This window comes from Convolutriloba macropyga, chromosome 12 (assembly GCF_964194025.1).
Source record: "Convolutriloba macropyga chromosome 12, txConMacr16.3, whole genome shotgun sequence".
NCBI classification, from domain to species: Eukaryota; Metazoa; Xenacoelomorpha; order Acoela; family Convolutidae; genus Convolutriloba; species Convolutriloba macropyga.
The window spans coordinates 35,208,727-35,223,839 of record NC_134479.1 but is presented as its reverse complement, the minus strand read 5'-3'; the positions used below and the strand labels follow the sequence as shown (position 1 = coordinate 35,223,839).

Sequence of the window (15,113 nt, the reverse complement as noted above, 5' to 3'; positions counted from 1 at the left end):
GTGTGCGCACGAAAGTCTGGACACAGGCAACTTCCATCTGGGACGGTCTGGACATGGGCATTTTCCGTCTGGGACGGTCTGGACATAGGCATTTTCCGTCTGGGACGGTCTGGACATAGGCAACTTCCGTCCGGGACGGTCTGGACATAGGCAACTTCCGTCTGGGACGGTCTGGACATACTTGCTTCCGTCTGGGATCTCAACCTGGTATGAGAAACGTCAGTGTACTTAGCATGAAGCAACCGGTCTCTTTCTGTCTTTCTTGATCAGATATACAATTATAAACGGACCAGGTATCACAGTGAAAAATTAAATGTTGACGCTCGTTATTTGCTCACATCAAATTTTATCTCAATCATCAGTTTATTTTTTAAAAATTTTGGTTTCCAGTTGTGAACACTTCAGTTAAAACTTTTATCGTCTCTTGTTTAGTAAAACTATTATAGAAATAATTAATTTATGACTTATTGTTAAAAATTTTAATGACTTAGCAGTGTTTGTCGACGCTTTTATAAATTGTTTTAAGTTCCGCTGTTTCGCATCTTCGGAAGAACAACTGTTCACAAGAATTTACTGTGAGGTCTAGATTCTGGTGGAAACCGTTTCCAATATTAATTGACCAAAAAGTTGTGAAATTCAAAACATAAATTTAATGAAATTGCCATAAACTGTCATTTATATAAAGTAAGAAATCGAAACAATAGATTAAATTTCTGCGTTTCACAGCATTATTGAATACATGTATCTCTTGCAAAATGAACAGCTGTGTTCACAACCAAAGACAAGCATATAATCTAAAGATCCCCCTCCCCAAACATGGTGCAAAACAGACCCCCCCCCCCCCAACTATGTATTTTCTAATATTCTAATGATTTTGATTTATGTCTCAACGAGCGCGAGTTTGTTATTGCAGTTTCAACAAAAAAAAATTAGTTCAATTACACAGGTCGTTGCCTAGCAACCCGGAGTCCTTCAGTTTCTGGATAGCCATCACTTCCAAGCTGGGTCGATGTGCTGAGAAGTGGAGCTTGTGGTTGTCAAAGTAGTGGTAGGGTGCTTTTCTGTGACTGGAAGGGGCTTTGCTGTTCGGGAGAGAGAAGCCAGCGTAGTCCGGCCTCGTTGGGCACCAGGAGCTGATTATTACCATTCTGCGAAACAACAATTAATATTATCGATTAGTTCCTAGATAGCTACCAAATGCTTTAAAGGAGTCAATTAATGCCAATTTGGAAAGAAGACACAGTCGAGACTCCAGGGTTACAAATATTACACCTGTGCAACAGTTATCTAGCCAGATGAAGAAAGAGTTAAAGAGTAAGCTCGTACAACCACACAAGAGTTGAACAGTTCCCAGGTCGAGGTTCCAGACCGAAGAGACGACTAATTGATCTTCGAGCGCACACCTGTTAGATTGCTGGAAAATTAATTGTTTCCTGTTATAAGACTAGACGGAATTTTTTTTTTGAAAGAACTGCAGGCTGTTAGGTTGGTTGCTCGCTTAGCGGAAATCTCTTCTTGACTACTTTCGATGCTTTCGTTTAAAGACCAAAACAGAAAATTACCACCTCTCTCTCTCTCTCACTCTCTCCTCTTCCCTTTTCTCCTCTTCTCTTCTCTGAACTTCTCTCTTCTCTTCTCTTCTCTTCTCTTCTCTTAATTTCTCTCTTCTCTTCTTTCTCTTAACTTCTCTCTTCTCTTCTCTTCTCTTAACTTCTCTCTTCTCTTCTCTTCTCTTAATTTCTCTCTTCTCTTCTTTTCTCTTAACTTCTCTCTTCTCTTCTCTTCTCTTCTCTTCTCTTAACTTCTCTCTTCTCTTCTCTTCTCTTCTCTTCTCTTCTCTTAACTTCTTTCTTCTCTTCTTTTAACTTCTCTCTTCTCTTCTTTTCTCGTCTCTCAACCTCTCTTCCCTCTTGTTCTATTCTCTTTTCTTTCTTTTCTTCTCTTCTCTTCTGTTCGCACATCATTTTCTTTCCACAAAATGAGTTTTAACCTTGATCCTATTATTAACGTCACTATTGCTGCCCCATTAGTTTAGAGAATCCTTTTGTATCAATTCATCGGCCACGTCTGATCCTTGTTTTTTTTACTCGTTTTTACGCTTAATATCGATTTCTGAAAAAGTGCAAGCTACAGCTAGCGTCATATAAACAGAAAAAATTATAGTTAGCTTCTTGGAACAAAATTCATGAATATCTTCACAAAAGCCCAATTGAGACTTAAACAATTCTTCTTTGTTTATTTCTAAAATCTAATCGAGATTGACGCTCACTTTAAGATGAGTGAAGCAATTTTCATATTTTGAGCAATTTTGTACAATTCCCGGATTTTCAGGGAAAAGCGGAACAAGTCGATTGTTGTCGGCATGATACTGTGCCAAAATCAAAACACAGAATACCATTATCTGAAATTAAAGTCATAGTAAATTGGAGAATATATCTGCATCAAGTCGAGCGAACTAATCAGTTGAACCAACTGAGCTCAACCTGAGACGCAAGCTTCTTTGGGTGTGAGCTTCAATTGTCTTTGGTTTCCTCAAACAATATGCCAACCAGTAAATAGTCCTTAAAGTTGTTAGTAAGAAAAACGAAACGAACAATTGATGAACAGGATCATCAAATTTAGGGATTTGTAATTTAAAAAGTCATGATGCACGTTTTGTTTAAATTTTCATGTAGAAATTTGGATTCTTGTAACACCTGTTGCAAATTTGTCGGCTACTTCATAATTTATACTGTGCAAACAATTTCAAAAATTTTGTAAAAAATTGGAAACCTTACGCCGAGCTTCTTGGAAAGCGGATGCTATCAAATTGTTGGTTTCCCAAGCAAAAGAGATTCCCTAGTCGGAATGAATGCAAGGTCTTACAAGATAAACTTTTGTTGGCCAGAATCTTGCAAGATCTTGCAAGATAAACTTTTCGCCTCGACTAGGGTTGCTTCATGGAGAAGAAAATCTTGTAGGTGAATGTACTGAGCGCAATGTTGTTTCATAATGATATAAATTGAAATAAAAAAATTTACTGAACTACAAAAAACAGTTAGCACCGCAAAGATCTACGCAGTGAAAATTGTATTCGGACGAGAAGACACTACACCAGCTTGAATTCGACGTTCATCATTGATCCCGTACAAAAAAGGTCTGGTCTTCTGCTTAAGTTTAGCAAAAACGCAATTATAATTTAACAGAAACAATATTGTAATTTTGATGAACTCCACTAAAGTGTCACAGTAAAATATTTCACAAAATCACATGCAATTGACTTTTTCCCTTTTAATTTTAAATCAAACTCAAGTTCTCTCATAATTAATTAAAAATTGGAAACAATTCATATTTTCAAAAAAAATCGCTTTAATGTGAACTATGCGCGAGGTTTATCAAATTTATATAGCCGTTTCTTGTAAGGTGCAATTGGATCATTAGATAATTAATGATAAGACATAACCACTGTGATGTATCATGTGTATTCAATGGCATAAAATCATTTTTTTAAATTTGATTTGAAGTCGGTATAGTAGTGCGTGAAAAATTGAGTTTTAATTTTGCAAAAAAAACCAGCTTAGTTCAGTATACCGTTGCTCAAAGTATTAAGAAGCTCAATTTAGTTCTCAATAAATCTTTTTAAAAATCTTTGGAACCTTTGGGTCCTTGGAAAAAATTGGGATAAAGGCGCGGGAGCCCCAGTGGTGAGGGATGACCTGGAGTAACAATGGTCTGGAACTTAAGGGTCGCACTTGGTCGAGCGCAGTCGGAGTGCACAAAATATTTTGAATGCATGTAAGTCTTATCAGTGGTGCCTTCAGTATGGGATAGTCTGCTCAGAAGTCATTTTGGTATAATACGAGAATGGTTTCTGAGCAGACTATCCCATACCGAAGGCACCACTGATAAGACTTACATGCATTCAAAATATTTTGTGCACTCCGACTGCTCTCGATCAAGTGCGACCCTTAAGTTCCAGACCATTGTTACTCCAGGCCATCCCTCACCACTGGGGCTCCCGCGCCCTTATCCGAATTTTTTGCAAGGATCCAAAGGATCCATGATGGGATCTCACCTTGGGTTATCGTGCGAGAGTTGAATAGGCATCTCGCAGAAGTTGACAACTGATCTTACAATAGTTGAATACTATCTTTCGAAATTTTGCTAGGTGATTATCTCTTTATGAATAGCTAGGTCAATGAAAGACGTGATGTTAATTTAGCGTTGATTTTACGTCTCAATTTATGGCATATACGAACCATATATCTTCAATTTTATTTATTTTTTTAAAAGTTGAAACTTAAAAGTTGTGTATCAAAAATAGAACTAACGCTTCAAGGCCGGTGGTAGGCCTGACTTTGTTGTTTTTCATCAGCTCCTTGAATATCCACTGTCTTGTGTAGTGCCCATAAAAGGTCAAGTTGTTTGACCTCAAAACTGCAGAGACTTTGTCTGGTCTGGTCTTTGGTTTCTGCGTTAGCATAGAGGTCAATTTGGAGAACTCCACCGAGTACGTTCCTAAATTGAATAATTTGAGAGTAAACATTTTGGAGTGAAACAGACTTACAGTTTGAACTGAACTTAAACTGAACTTATAACTTATATTGAATTTTTCATGAAAGTGGACTGCTAAGTCGTGCCAATTAAAATTTTTATTGGCACGATTTGTTTCACTTTTATGAGAAATTCAATATAAATATAATTGTGCTGGTCATTATAAGCAGAGCCAGATTTTCAGTAACTAGAAATTGGAAAAATTCTCTATTTAGAAAACCGATGAGGAAAAATATTTTTTAACCATTGGTTGTTAATTTTTCTAACTTTACCATGGTAAAGCTATGGATGAGGCTAGGTTTGTTCGGTTTAAAACTGTATTGTTTGTTTATCATAAAAATAACATATCCGTTTTGTCAAAGTTAATCATAGGAAATGGTCGCGGTAGAGTATAAAGGCAAAACCGAAAGCGTCCGTCGGAGTGAAAAGTTAGAAAGTTGAGAGAGAACAAGCATATAATTTAAATTGTGCATAAGATAAGTTTGAATAGAAGCTGTACTTGTTCAACATTGGCTAGAGAAATGAGGCCTTGAGGAACACGAAAGAACAAGCGCTGAAGAAAGTTGCGCCTGCTTAGATCCGGCTTCTAACAAAGTCACGCCCTATCGTAAGCGCCCATGTAGAAAAGTTTCTGTATCACGACTAACCCGAATACATGATGTGAGCTCCGCTGGGCTGTCGGGGAGTGTCTATTGATTTTCTGACTGATGACAGGTAGCCAAAGAAGAGGGTGGTCTTGTTCCCCACAAAATCTTCATACCCAACTGTGGGCGGAAAATTGATTCTGATCACATGGTCGTAATTGTCGATTTTGGCACCAAGCCGGGGATACTGAAATAAAACATATCACGTGATCAAATACATGTGGAAGAATTATTTAAGTGTTTTTGTACCGGTTGATTGTTGTTGAGAATTTTTTGTTTATCATCATAATCAATATTAATCAAAATTATCAAAACCGCAATCATCACAAAATTATAGACAGCCATAGAAAAATTTAGGAGAACAAATGGAGAATTTTCATACAAAACTTGGAACAAAACAAAAAAGAATTATTGACAAACGATTGACACGATGGAAAACACTGAAAGCCGAGCATTAATCATTACGCTGAAAAGGTATACTTTTGGGCAAAATATAAACTTGAGGTCTTTGCGAGTAACAAAAGCAGAGGAATCAATTAGCCTAATTGTCATTTTTGTATCGAACCCACCTTAGTGGACACGAGGAACTATATGTTCAATTAATTTTTCGTTCATTCAATTTGTGCCCATCCATATATTCATCGTAGAGAGCTGTGGTATCATTAGAAAGCCCAGAATTAGCAAGCCCAGAACTAGCAAGCCCAGAATTATCAATTTTTTGAATTTCAATTTTTCGAGGTTTTTTGAGGTTTAAATTAATTGAAGTTTTCGGAGTTACTGAAGTTTAAATTTTTTCTGAACATTGATGTGATCTGACGTGTTTTTGTTAGTTTTGCATCATTTTGCTCAACTTAGAATTTTGTGTACAAAACTAGTGCTTCAATTTATGTATTGCACTATGATTTGGCCAAAATAAGTGTAAGGCAGACGCGGCGGTAGAAAGGCTAGTTTTGGTCTAATCGAGGATTTTTACCATTAAAAGAATTTTAATTGCATTGGACTGTTGCTTTTCGTGAACCTCACAGATAATTTTATCTTGTTTTCTTGACAAATAGAGACACGTTATTTTTCAGATGAAGTCTCCTTTAGAAACAGATGCAACAAACGTTCAAATGAGGCCGAATAGAAATTTAATTTGTTTTCGGAGAACAACGCTTATTTTTTATGGCTTCGACGGTATGGGTTTGTAAACATTGTGAAATTTGCAGTTTCGCCGGAAATTGTTGCAATTTCCGTAGTCTTGTGACTATCTATAATTAAACAAGACTCATTGGCTTCCTAAAAAGGAATAGATGAACATATCTGAAGCATAGAGTAGATACCAATTGGCTGTCATGACTTTAAAATTATTTGGAACGTCGCCCTGTAAACAGTATTACTTTAAATTTGTAGCTGAGTTTTTAAGAATTTGGTGTTTTTTTGTATACGTAGTTCTTTTTTGACGAGTTGTCAACTCAAATATTGACAGTTCTTTTTGGTGTCGGAAAGAAACTCAGCGATTGCGAAAAAATTCAAGACAACCATATCGAAAAAGCTGGAGGTTTTATGTTTCTAATTCACAAAGTTTTGATCCTAAGCTCAGGCGAAAATTATCCAAAAAAGGTGCTTTTTTCAAAACCAAATAAATTGGATCCACGAAGAATTAGAAAGACGCAGGTGTTCTTACAGGCAACCTCCAGGACAACTTGCTGATATCTTAGCCACCAAAATACTTCGCTTTTGCAACATCGATGCTATATTTTTCTTTTATGTTTGCAACAAATAGTCTTCGAAAGGGAAGCCATTGAGATTTAAAAATGCAGGCGTCAAGCGTGAAAAACTCAATTCAGAACTTTCTGTGTTGAAAAAAGCGCCCAGTTGGCCAAGAAAATCTTGGCATTAAATATACAAGACAACTACCTCAATCATTGTTGGCGAGCAAACAAAAACTGCTCTTGCTCGACCTCTATAATCTAACAATAAATTCATCATATCGAATCACATTAGTAGTATTCTGAACTTTTGAACTGTGAAGCAAAAAATTAGAACAATTTCCTCAAGAAATTTTACACTTCTCACAAGGTATGTGGTTGGAGTCAATCATTGAGAAAAAATTCAGTTAATGTAGGCCAACTTCAGTATAAAAACAACCCCAGCTGATACGTGTTGTATCTCATCATTAATAAAGTTGCACATTTAACCGACACTGCCATTGGCATGTTATTTAAATATGTGTTTTGAATTGAAGTGTTTCTTTTGTCTGCAAAGAAGTGTTTTTCGGTTCTCAAATTTTTGTACCTCAAATTAAATTCAATTTTTTAACGTTTATTTTGCAAGATTTCGCAATTCGTCTGTAAGGAAAACTTCTGCACGTTGCCTCTAGCAAGATAAACGCCAATTGCATGTATCTTCCAATTTCTTTAAAGATAGGCGTGCTATGCAAGAATCTTGCATGGCAAGCTTCGGAGTTGGACTATGACAGTGTGCAAACAACAATTGAACACATTTTTGTCTTGTATAGGCGACAGAAGCTTTCGCGAATTTGATCTACGGTTAGGCAACCATACTTCAAATCCCTCAACAAATGTTTTGAGTAGAATATTGTTTGACTGTTAATGCTTGTTAAAATATTCTATGGCCGATTAAAAGAGTCGATTATGCGTGATATTTTTGCAAAAAATACGATACTGGAAAGAGATAACGTAAAAAGAGGCAAGTTCTTTTCACAAAAATAGCTTGACTGTATTAAACGGAAACCACCACCCGGGCAGTGCTCCTTTTACTGAGCTGATTCTAAGGGCTCAAAACAAAGTCTTCACCCGTAACTTTCAGCTGCATTTTTTTTATAAACATAACCAACAAGTGTCGGGCGAATTTCTCTCAAACGACCGGCCAGCGGTTGGCTTCGGTAGTAGCCAGCTGTGACCTAAGGGTGCTAGCATTAGGGCGATGTGGGCGGCGTGGGGTACTAAGCGATGGGGGTAGGCATGAGGGGGTAGGGTTGCGGGAGAGCTGGACGTGTTGGGGATCCAAATCGCCAGGATGGAGTAGGTTGGACGGGTGGTTGAGTAGGGTTGGAGAAGACTGAGAGAGTCAAACTTTCAAGACTAGGGACTGCCCCTCATACCCTGAAATTGTCTCCTCAGAACAGTTTCCGTGTATCGCATACTTAGAGACTAGAAAAGCGTAAAGCTCTAAGAGAGCCGCTCGGCCACTTAGTGTCCTGTGTGCATGTGCGCAACCTGTTTGTCCAAAAAGTCAAATGGGTCAGTCGAAAAATCGATCAAGCAAAAAGGACTCCAGGACTAATATAATTTTTAAAAACTTCGTTTGAGAGCAATTAGTCAAATAGCCCGTTTGCTTTGATGAAAGATTCACAAACGGTCACGCTAAAAACATGTCCAAATAACATCAAGAATTTTTTGTTCTCTTCAAAAAAGAATGACCGGAGATTGCCAGATACTCAAGTATGGTGACCGATTGATAATGCGCGGTCTAAAAGAAACCACAAAAAATATGACGCTGCCTTCAACACGCATACAATTTTTTTTCAGGTTTGAACAAAAAAAAGTGTCTCACAAAACAACAACCAGAATAGAATTCCAATTTCTATCTTTTCAAAAAAAAACGTATAAATTGTTTTTTAATTAAATCAAGAGAGGGCAAAATATTAAGAGAGAATATACAAAAGCGCTTTTAATGGCAAAAATGACACGGTTAACAATGAGAAAACAAAATGCAAGGATTTCTTGATTGTTAACAATGCGAAGTTTCTGGTATTTAACTGACTCATTTGAAGTCTATCTTGCAAGATCATAAGTATCCCTTGCAAGATAAGTATCGGGAACTTGCATCTTACAAGACAAGTTTCAACTGCAAGTATCTTGCAAATTCTTTCAAGATAAACGCATTTGCGAGAATTTTGCATAATAAGCTTGAGGCCGGACTAGGGTTGTGTGCAAAGAAAAATCGAACACATTTAATCAACTGTCTTTAATATCCGACAGTACCTCTAATCAGTTTGATGTGGGTATAAGTACACCTTCTGCCACCTACAACCGTCTGCCAAACTTTCCACAATCAAGTTTCCGGCTTGCTTTGATAGATTATTCACAAAAATAGTGACGTTCAAAACAAGAGCAAATATAAGCCACACCCTCTATATTCCCCAATGAGGCCTGGAAAACAAATCTCAAAATATATGACAATGCATTTAAAAAGCCTAATGGCGCGCTTATATCACCCAAATTTAGCCTTCCATTTATGAAAAAACTCAAAAACTGTAGTGTGGAAACTCGAGTGCTGAGATGGTGCTGCGACGGATCTCCGGTGTTTCCTCATACAAGTAAGTTGGGGCGCTCGGGCTGGGCTGGGTGGGAGGGGGGGGGGCTTATGGCTTATATGTGTTTCATTCTGAGGGGGGCTTATCTGTGTTTCAAACTCCGTGAACTGCCGCCGATTTAACTGTATAAAGCTGGGTAACGTGTCCTTACGGCGTGGGGCGGGGCATTTGCATGCAATTTTTCATGCAATTTCCTCATGGTCAATTTTTTGCTACAATCGAAAATTTCAATTTTGCAAGAATTTGGTCTGATCATGGCAAAAAGTTCTATTCTGTCAAGTACAAAATCATGATTTAAAAAGTTTTTCTGAATTTGTCCTGCTAATAAAAACTTATAAATGGACTGCAAATGTACTGATTCAGAACTGATTTTGTGAGTTAATATGGGAATGTAAAGATTCAGCGCTGAATTGTCCTGGTACTAGGGTCCGGTAGGCTTCTATTGACTGAAATTACACAGTCGAGCTCATACTTAAAGTCGAGGAAAAATCTTTAATGGGTCAAGCATGGTCTTTTCAGAGGAATTTTGGGTCCAACATTGTATTTACATGGGAATTTTAATTGTCCGGCCAATGAAAATTCATGGTTTGCGTATGGATTTAGATTGCTCGATCAAAAGTATGCTTTCCTTCAAATGATGCAAATTTGTGGAAACAATTCGATTTTTTTTGCTTCTGTATATACTGAAGCAGCAACTTAACGAGACCGAACAGCGACAAAAAAGACATCAGAACAAAGTTTAACAAAGCACTAAAAAATTCAAAAAGGAAAGTCAGCTAAAACGCATTTAAAGCCACAGATACGACAGAAAATATTAATAGGAGTCATCTTCTCATCGCACTCACAACTATGGAAGCTATTAACCCTGACGAAATAACAAGGGTTCGATAGATTCAATCATTGGCTTCTAGATAACAAGTAGAAAGCAACGTATCAGCATTAACGTACAATGCAACAAGTAAAACTTAGACGGAACGATTTTTTGTTGTTCTTTTACCGATTGTGTTTGATGTTATTGATGTTATCAAAACGTATCATAGTCGGTCAACATTCGACTAGAAAACCGAAAAAATTAAGATGAAAACCACCTTAATTGGTACATATCGTGGTTATAACTACTGAAAATTATGTTAAACTAATTTTTTCGGCGCTTTCTACGAATATTAGAACGTTTTTGATTCTTGTTTTAGGCAATGCTTAGAAATAGATAAGTCTGACTAGTTAATAATTTAGATCGTTTTTTTTACTCTGTAACATCTTCCAGCTCAGATGTTAAATGGTACAAGTTTTTTTGAGCGGACGAACGAGTGATCCTGTGGGCGCAAGCAATAGGGCGGCGCTAACGATGCTACCGGATCCGTAACGGAGTTCAGTAAACCGAGCGGTAAGGTAGTAGCGCTTAGGGTTGACTTCTTCATCAACCCAAAACAAGTAACCCGTCTTTGGGTGTTGCTCGGCAGGCGTCTGTGACTTAAAACGTCGGTTAAGCGTGGGTACAAACTCTCTGATTCAAGAGAACCAACTAGCGTTAGAGTATTACTGCGCACGCACGTAGCATTTGCGAACAATAAACATATTATAACCAACAGGAGGCAGGATACTGGTAGGATATTCTCCCAAAAGGAAGTTATATGAAATGAGAGCATCGTTCACAAGACAAAAAAAGTGTGCAACACCTGATCCTTGAGGCGACGCGTGCCAAGAATATTGTACCCTACACGCTCCAAGCTGCGCACCAACCTCTCCCAAATGTCACTCTGATAGGGCGCGCAGGGTGATTTAAACCCCAACTTTACACCATTAATCGCAAGTTCAGATGCAATGTTGACAATCTTTCCTTTTTCAATACTTTCCCGGAGTTCTTTCTTTACTCCTGTTAATGCTGGTAACATTGTCTGACCAAACAATGGCAGGTGTACTCGATCGGGACAATAACCGCTGAACACCCATGACGCAAGAATTGGTGTCCATGAATGTAAATATCTCAAACACAGACAGATGGAGTAGACAGAAACGTGGAGAGGAAACAACGCAGTTTTCAGTAGTGGGTCAGACATTTACATTACACGACCCAAAGTAGTCAATGCCAGTGTTGGTGATGGGAGAGGACTGAAAGGCAAGTCTCTCTTTAGGTAAGTCATGATTCATTGCAATGTTTTAGCTTGGAATTCTCTGCAACTCAGGCGGTGTTCTTTGATGGAGCGTAATGACTATCGCAGTTTCACTATTTACAGTGTTCCTTTATAGTGATCTCGGGTATTCAATTCCCCGATCGTAAAGCTTTCCATGAGTGTTAAAGGACAAAGTTACGAACGGGTGAGTGTGGAGCATTTCAGCTGCTCCGTTTAACAGAATTGTGTTCAAGAAGATCCTTTTTCTTTTGGTTTCAAAGGACACTCTGTGCACTAAGTACTTTAGATGACGCTCGACTTCGTCAAGCTCAAAAGGATCAGTAAATGTTACCATCGAGGTTACGGTAGCTGGCATGATCCGTGGCTTGAAGAGCGTATGCTGATATGAGGAAACAATTTTGATAACAGCTAAACTTATGAAACGAGAAAAACGACGGAGCGGGGATTGTCTGTTTTCTTGACAGATATAGCCAGAGATACAGTGTCAGCTCTGTTGATGCCAAACTTGATTTTGTTATAACATTTCCGTTTGGTACAAATAGTAAAAACTTGAGATAGTAAAGAACTTTTGACCTTTGATCCAACTGCTTGGTTGCAAAGATTCTGTGGATATCCAACGCGTGGCGGCGTCAGCTGGATTATCTTTAGTTGCATCGTGGTTCCATTCCGCAACGCTCGTAATACGCTGGGCAACGCTGGTAAGTCGGTACACAATGTTTGCAACAGAGATTGATTGTTTTTCCTTAGGGTCAGTCCATTGAAGAACGGCCATGCTGTCAGCCACATGAAAAGTTGGTGGGTTCAACACAGGTGGGTTGATGGGGGGAGAGGGTGTTCAACAATGGGGGGGGGGAACAACGCAGTGGGGGGCAATAGTTGGGGGGGGGGGTCAACAGTGGGGGTTTCTTCAACCTCTAAGAACCGCCCTTCTCACCATAAGTATAAGTCTCAAGAGCTGAAACAGAGCTGAAAGGCTCTAAGAGCACTTAATGCCCGCTGGGCGCTACCTGATTATCCCGTTTTTGAGGACGGACGAAAAGTCAAAAGCGTTAAACGAAATTCGGGCAAGCGAAAAATTGCATAAAAAGACCGACAAGACTAATATACTTGCTACAAACTTCGTTTGAGAGCAATTAATAATTATAATTAACAAATTATGTGTGGATTCAAATATTACGATCTTAAACTGTTTTTTCTTTAGTCCAGGCCTTAAGTATAGAGTTATTGGATTTAAGACGAACGAAATTTTTAAGATTCTTTTAAAACGAACGGTTAACTTGTAAGATCAGTTCATTTTGGAGTTTTGCGGACCTATTTTTGACGATTTTCCAGACATGTGATTTCCACGGGAAGTGTGTTTAATTGTTTTGCTTTTTTATCGCGGAACACACGTTGTTTCCGTTTTAATTCACCAAACAAGAGTTTGATTTAGTCAAAATTCTTAGACGCAAAAAGTGTAGATCTAGTTTTTGCATCTAGTATTAATGAAAGTTAAAAAATCGAAAAATCGAAAAAATCGAAAAATAAGTTAAAAAAGTGTTTTTACGTGTTTTTTAATTGACAAAATTGTAGTGTATAATATGTGGTAAGTGATCATATTTCTTTAGATAGTGGTCATATACCGCATATTAGTAGTAGTATTATACACTACTTCAACTCTATTCATCTCGAAAATACTGAATAATAAACAACGGTATACAGCAACTGGTTATTTTTAATGGTTATTGAAACTGTAATAACTGTATTAATTATTAACAACAGTACATACCCTAGTCGAGGCAGGATGTTAATCTTGCAATATCTTGCAATATTCTTGCAAGATTAACATCCTAAATCGACTAGGGTAGTTACTGGTTAATGGTAATGATTAAAAATAGTAAAAACTTTGCTTTCCCCAATCAAAATAGACAAGGCGGATTGGTCAAAATTACAAACGTTATGTAATTTATTCAATTTGCAGTTTTTTTGCGTGGTTTATTTGAATTTAACTTTGACCGCGTGCTACCTCTTCTCGATGCGAAGAAAATAATTGTCGTCCAAATATTTGCTGTCGAATTCGATATTAACATTGTATTTTTATTGGGCTTCCCGTTCAACGTATACAACTTTGTTACTCCGTATTTCATTAAGATCGAGCTTTTACCTCGCCTAGTCGAGACATGGAATTGATGAAAAGACCTATTAATTCCAGGTGGGGGGTAGGGGGGTAAATATTGAATTAAATTACACGGTCGAGGACCCTTGTTAAAGTCTAGGTTAGTTCTTTTCATAGTTCGTAACAAAGATGTGATCAGATTCGAATTTCCCTTGGCTGTTGCATTCGGTTTCGGTTGCTGAAATAGATCCTGCTGCTCGTTCTTAACGGTTACGTGCAAGAGAGCCAACGTTATAAAGAGCCGAGTATAAAGAGAGCCGAAAACAAAAGTAATTTAAAAAGAAACGAAAGCAAAAAGTTCCCTTAAATACCTTAAAGTGTTAGTTGATTACCAAGAAAAGTACTTGATTGGGTTAAATGGTCTCATGTTCGGTTGTCAGTTTTATATCATGTCCCATAAACCGCTGAGGCACGGACATGGCCCGCGATAATTTCACGATTACGTACAACTATACCGACGTAATACTATGACGAAATTTAAGAGTGCCCAAAGTAAAACTTGTTTTAAGAGTGCCGAAAAGGGTCTCTTGGTAAATTCAAAAGCATGTAAAGTAAATTTAGAAAACATTCGGGGTACGCTGATCACATATTCGGTGGTGATAGATTCATATCAAGTCCCACGGACCACTGAGGCATGGCCATTAACCGCAATTACTATTGTTTACCTAATGTTTGCCGTTCTGCAGTTTTCTTGTACTAATAAACAATAAGTTTTGTAAGACTGCCGAAATTGGTTCTCGACTGTGATTGGCTGATAATTTTTTGCGTCATCTCCGTAAAATGACATGATTGGTTAAGAAATTAATCAAGATACAAATAGAATAAATTTTCGGAACTCTTATAATCGGCATAGTAGTACGTCGGCATAGTTATACGTCACCTAATTTCAAGATAATTACTCATTAATTCGTTTTCAGTTTCTTTTATTTTACTAGAAAAAAGTAAAATTTCTTTTCCCATATACTCAATTATGATTGGCTGAGAATTTGGTAGTCTCGTTTCAGAGGGCAATTTGATTGGCTGCAAAATTTTTCTTAGTTTATTGACTAATATTTTCAAAAAAATTTTGGCTCTCTTTCAATCGGCTCTTTTCACTTCGGCTCTCTTTCAAGTAACCGTTCTTAACAGGTGACTTGTAAGAGAGCCGAAGTGAAAAGAGCCGATTGAAAGAGAGCCGAAAATTTATTTAAATTATTAGTCGATAAATTTTGCAGCAGATTAAATTGCTTTCTAAAGTAAGACTACCAAATTCTCAGCCAATCATAACGGATTATCTGAGAAATGAAATTTTAATATTTTCTAGTAAAAGAAACTGAAAGCGAATTAAT

At 37.6% G+C, this 15,113-nt stretch overlaps 1 protein-coding gene across 3 annotated transcripts in view; it reads right to left on the bottom strand.

Annotated features, from left to right (window-relative positions):
- Window positions 1-856: 856 nt before the first annotated feature.
- The window catches only part of LOC142350364 (CMP-N-acetylneuraminate-beta-galactosamide-alpha-2,3-sialyltransferase 4-like), a 64,162-nt gene continuing 49,905 nt past the window's right edge, over window positions 857-15,113 (bottom strand). For all 3 annotated transcript variants that reach the window (XM_075402205.1, XM_075402203.1, XM_075402204.1), the window contains exons 4-6: window positions 5,181-5,364; window positions 4,311-4,497; window positions 857-1,148 (exon numbers count right to left, since the gene is read on the bottom strand). In XM_075402205.1, the coding sequence (XP_075258320.1) occupies window positions 935-1,148; window positions 4,311-4,497; window positions 5,181-5,364 (585 nt within the window). In that variant the 3' untranslated portion in view covers window positions 857-934. The remainder of the gene's footprint in view (window positions 1,149-4,310; window positions 4,498-5,180; window positions 5,365-15,113) is intronic.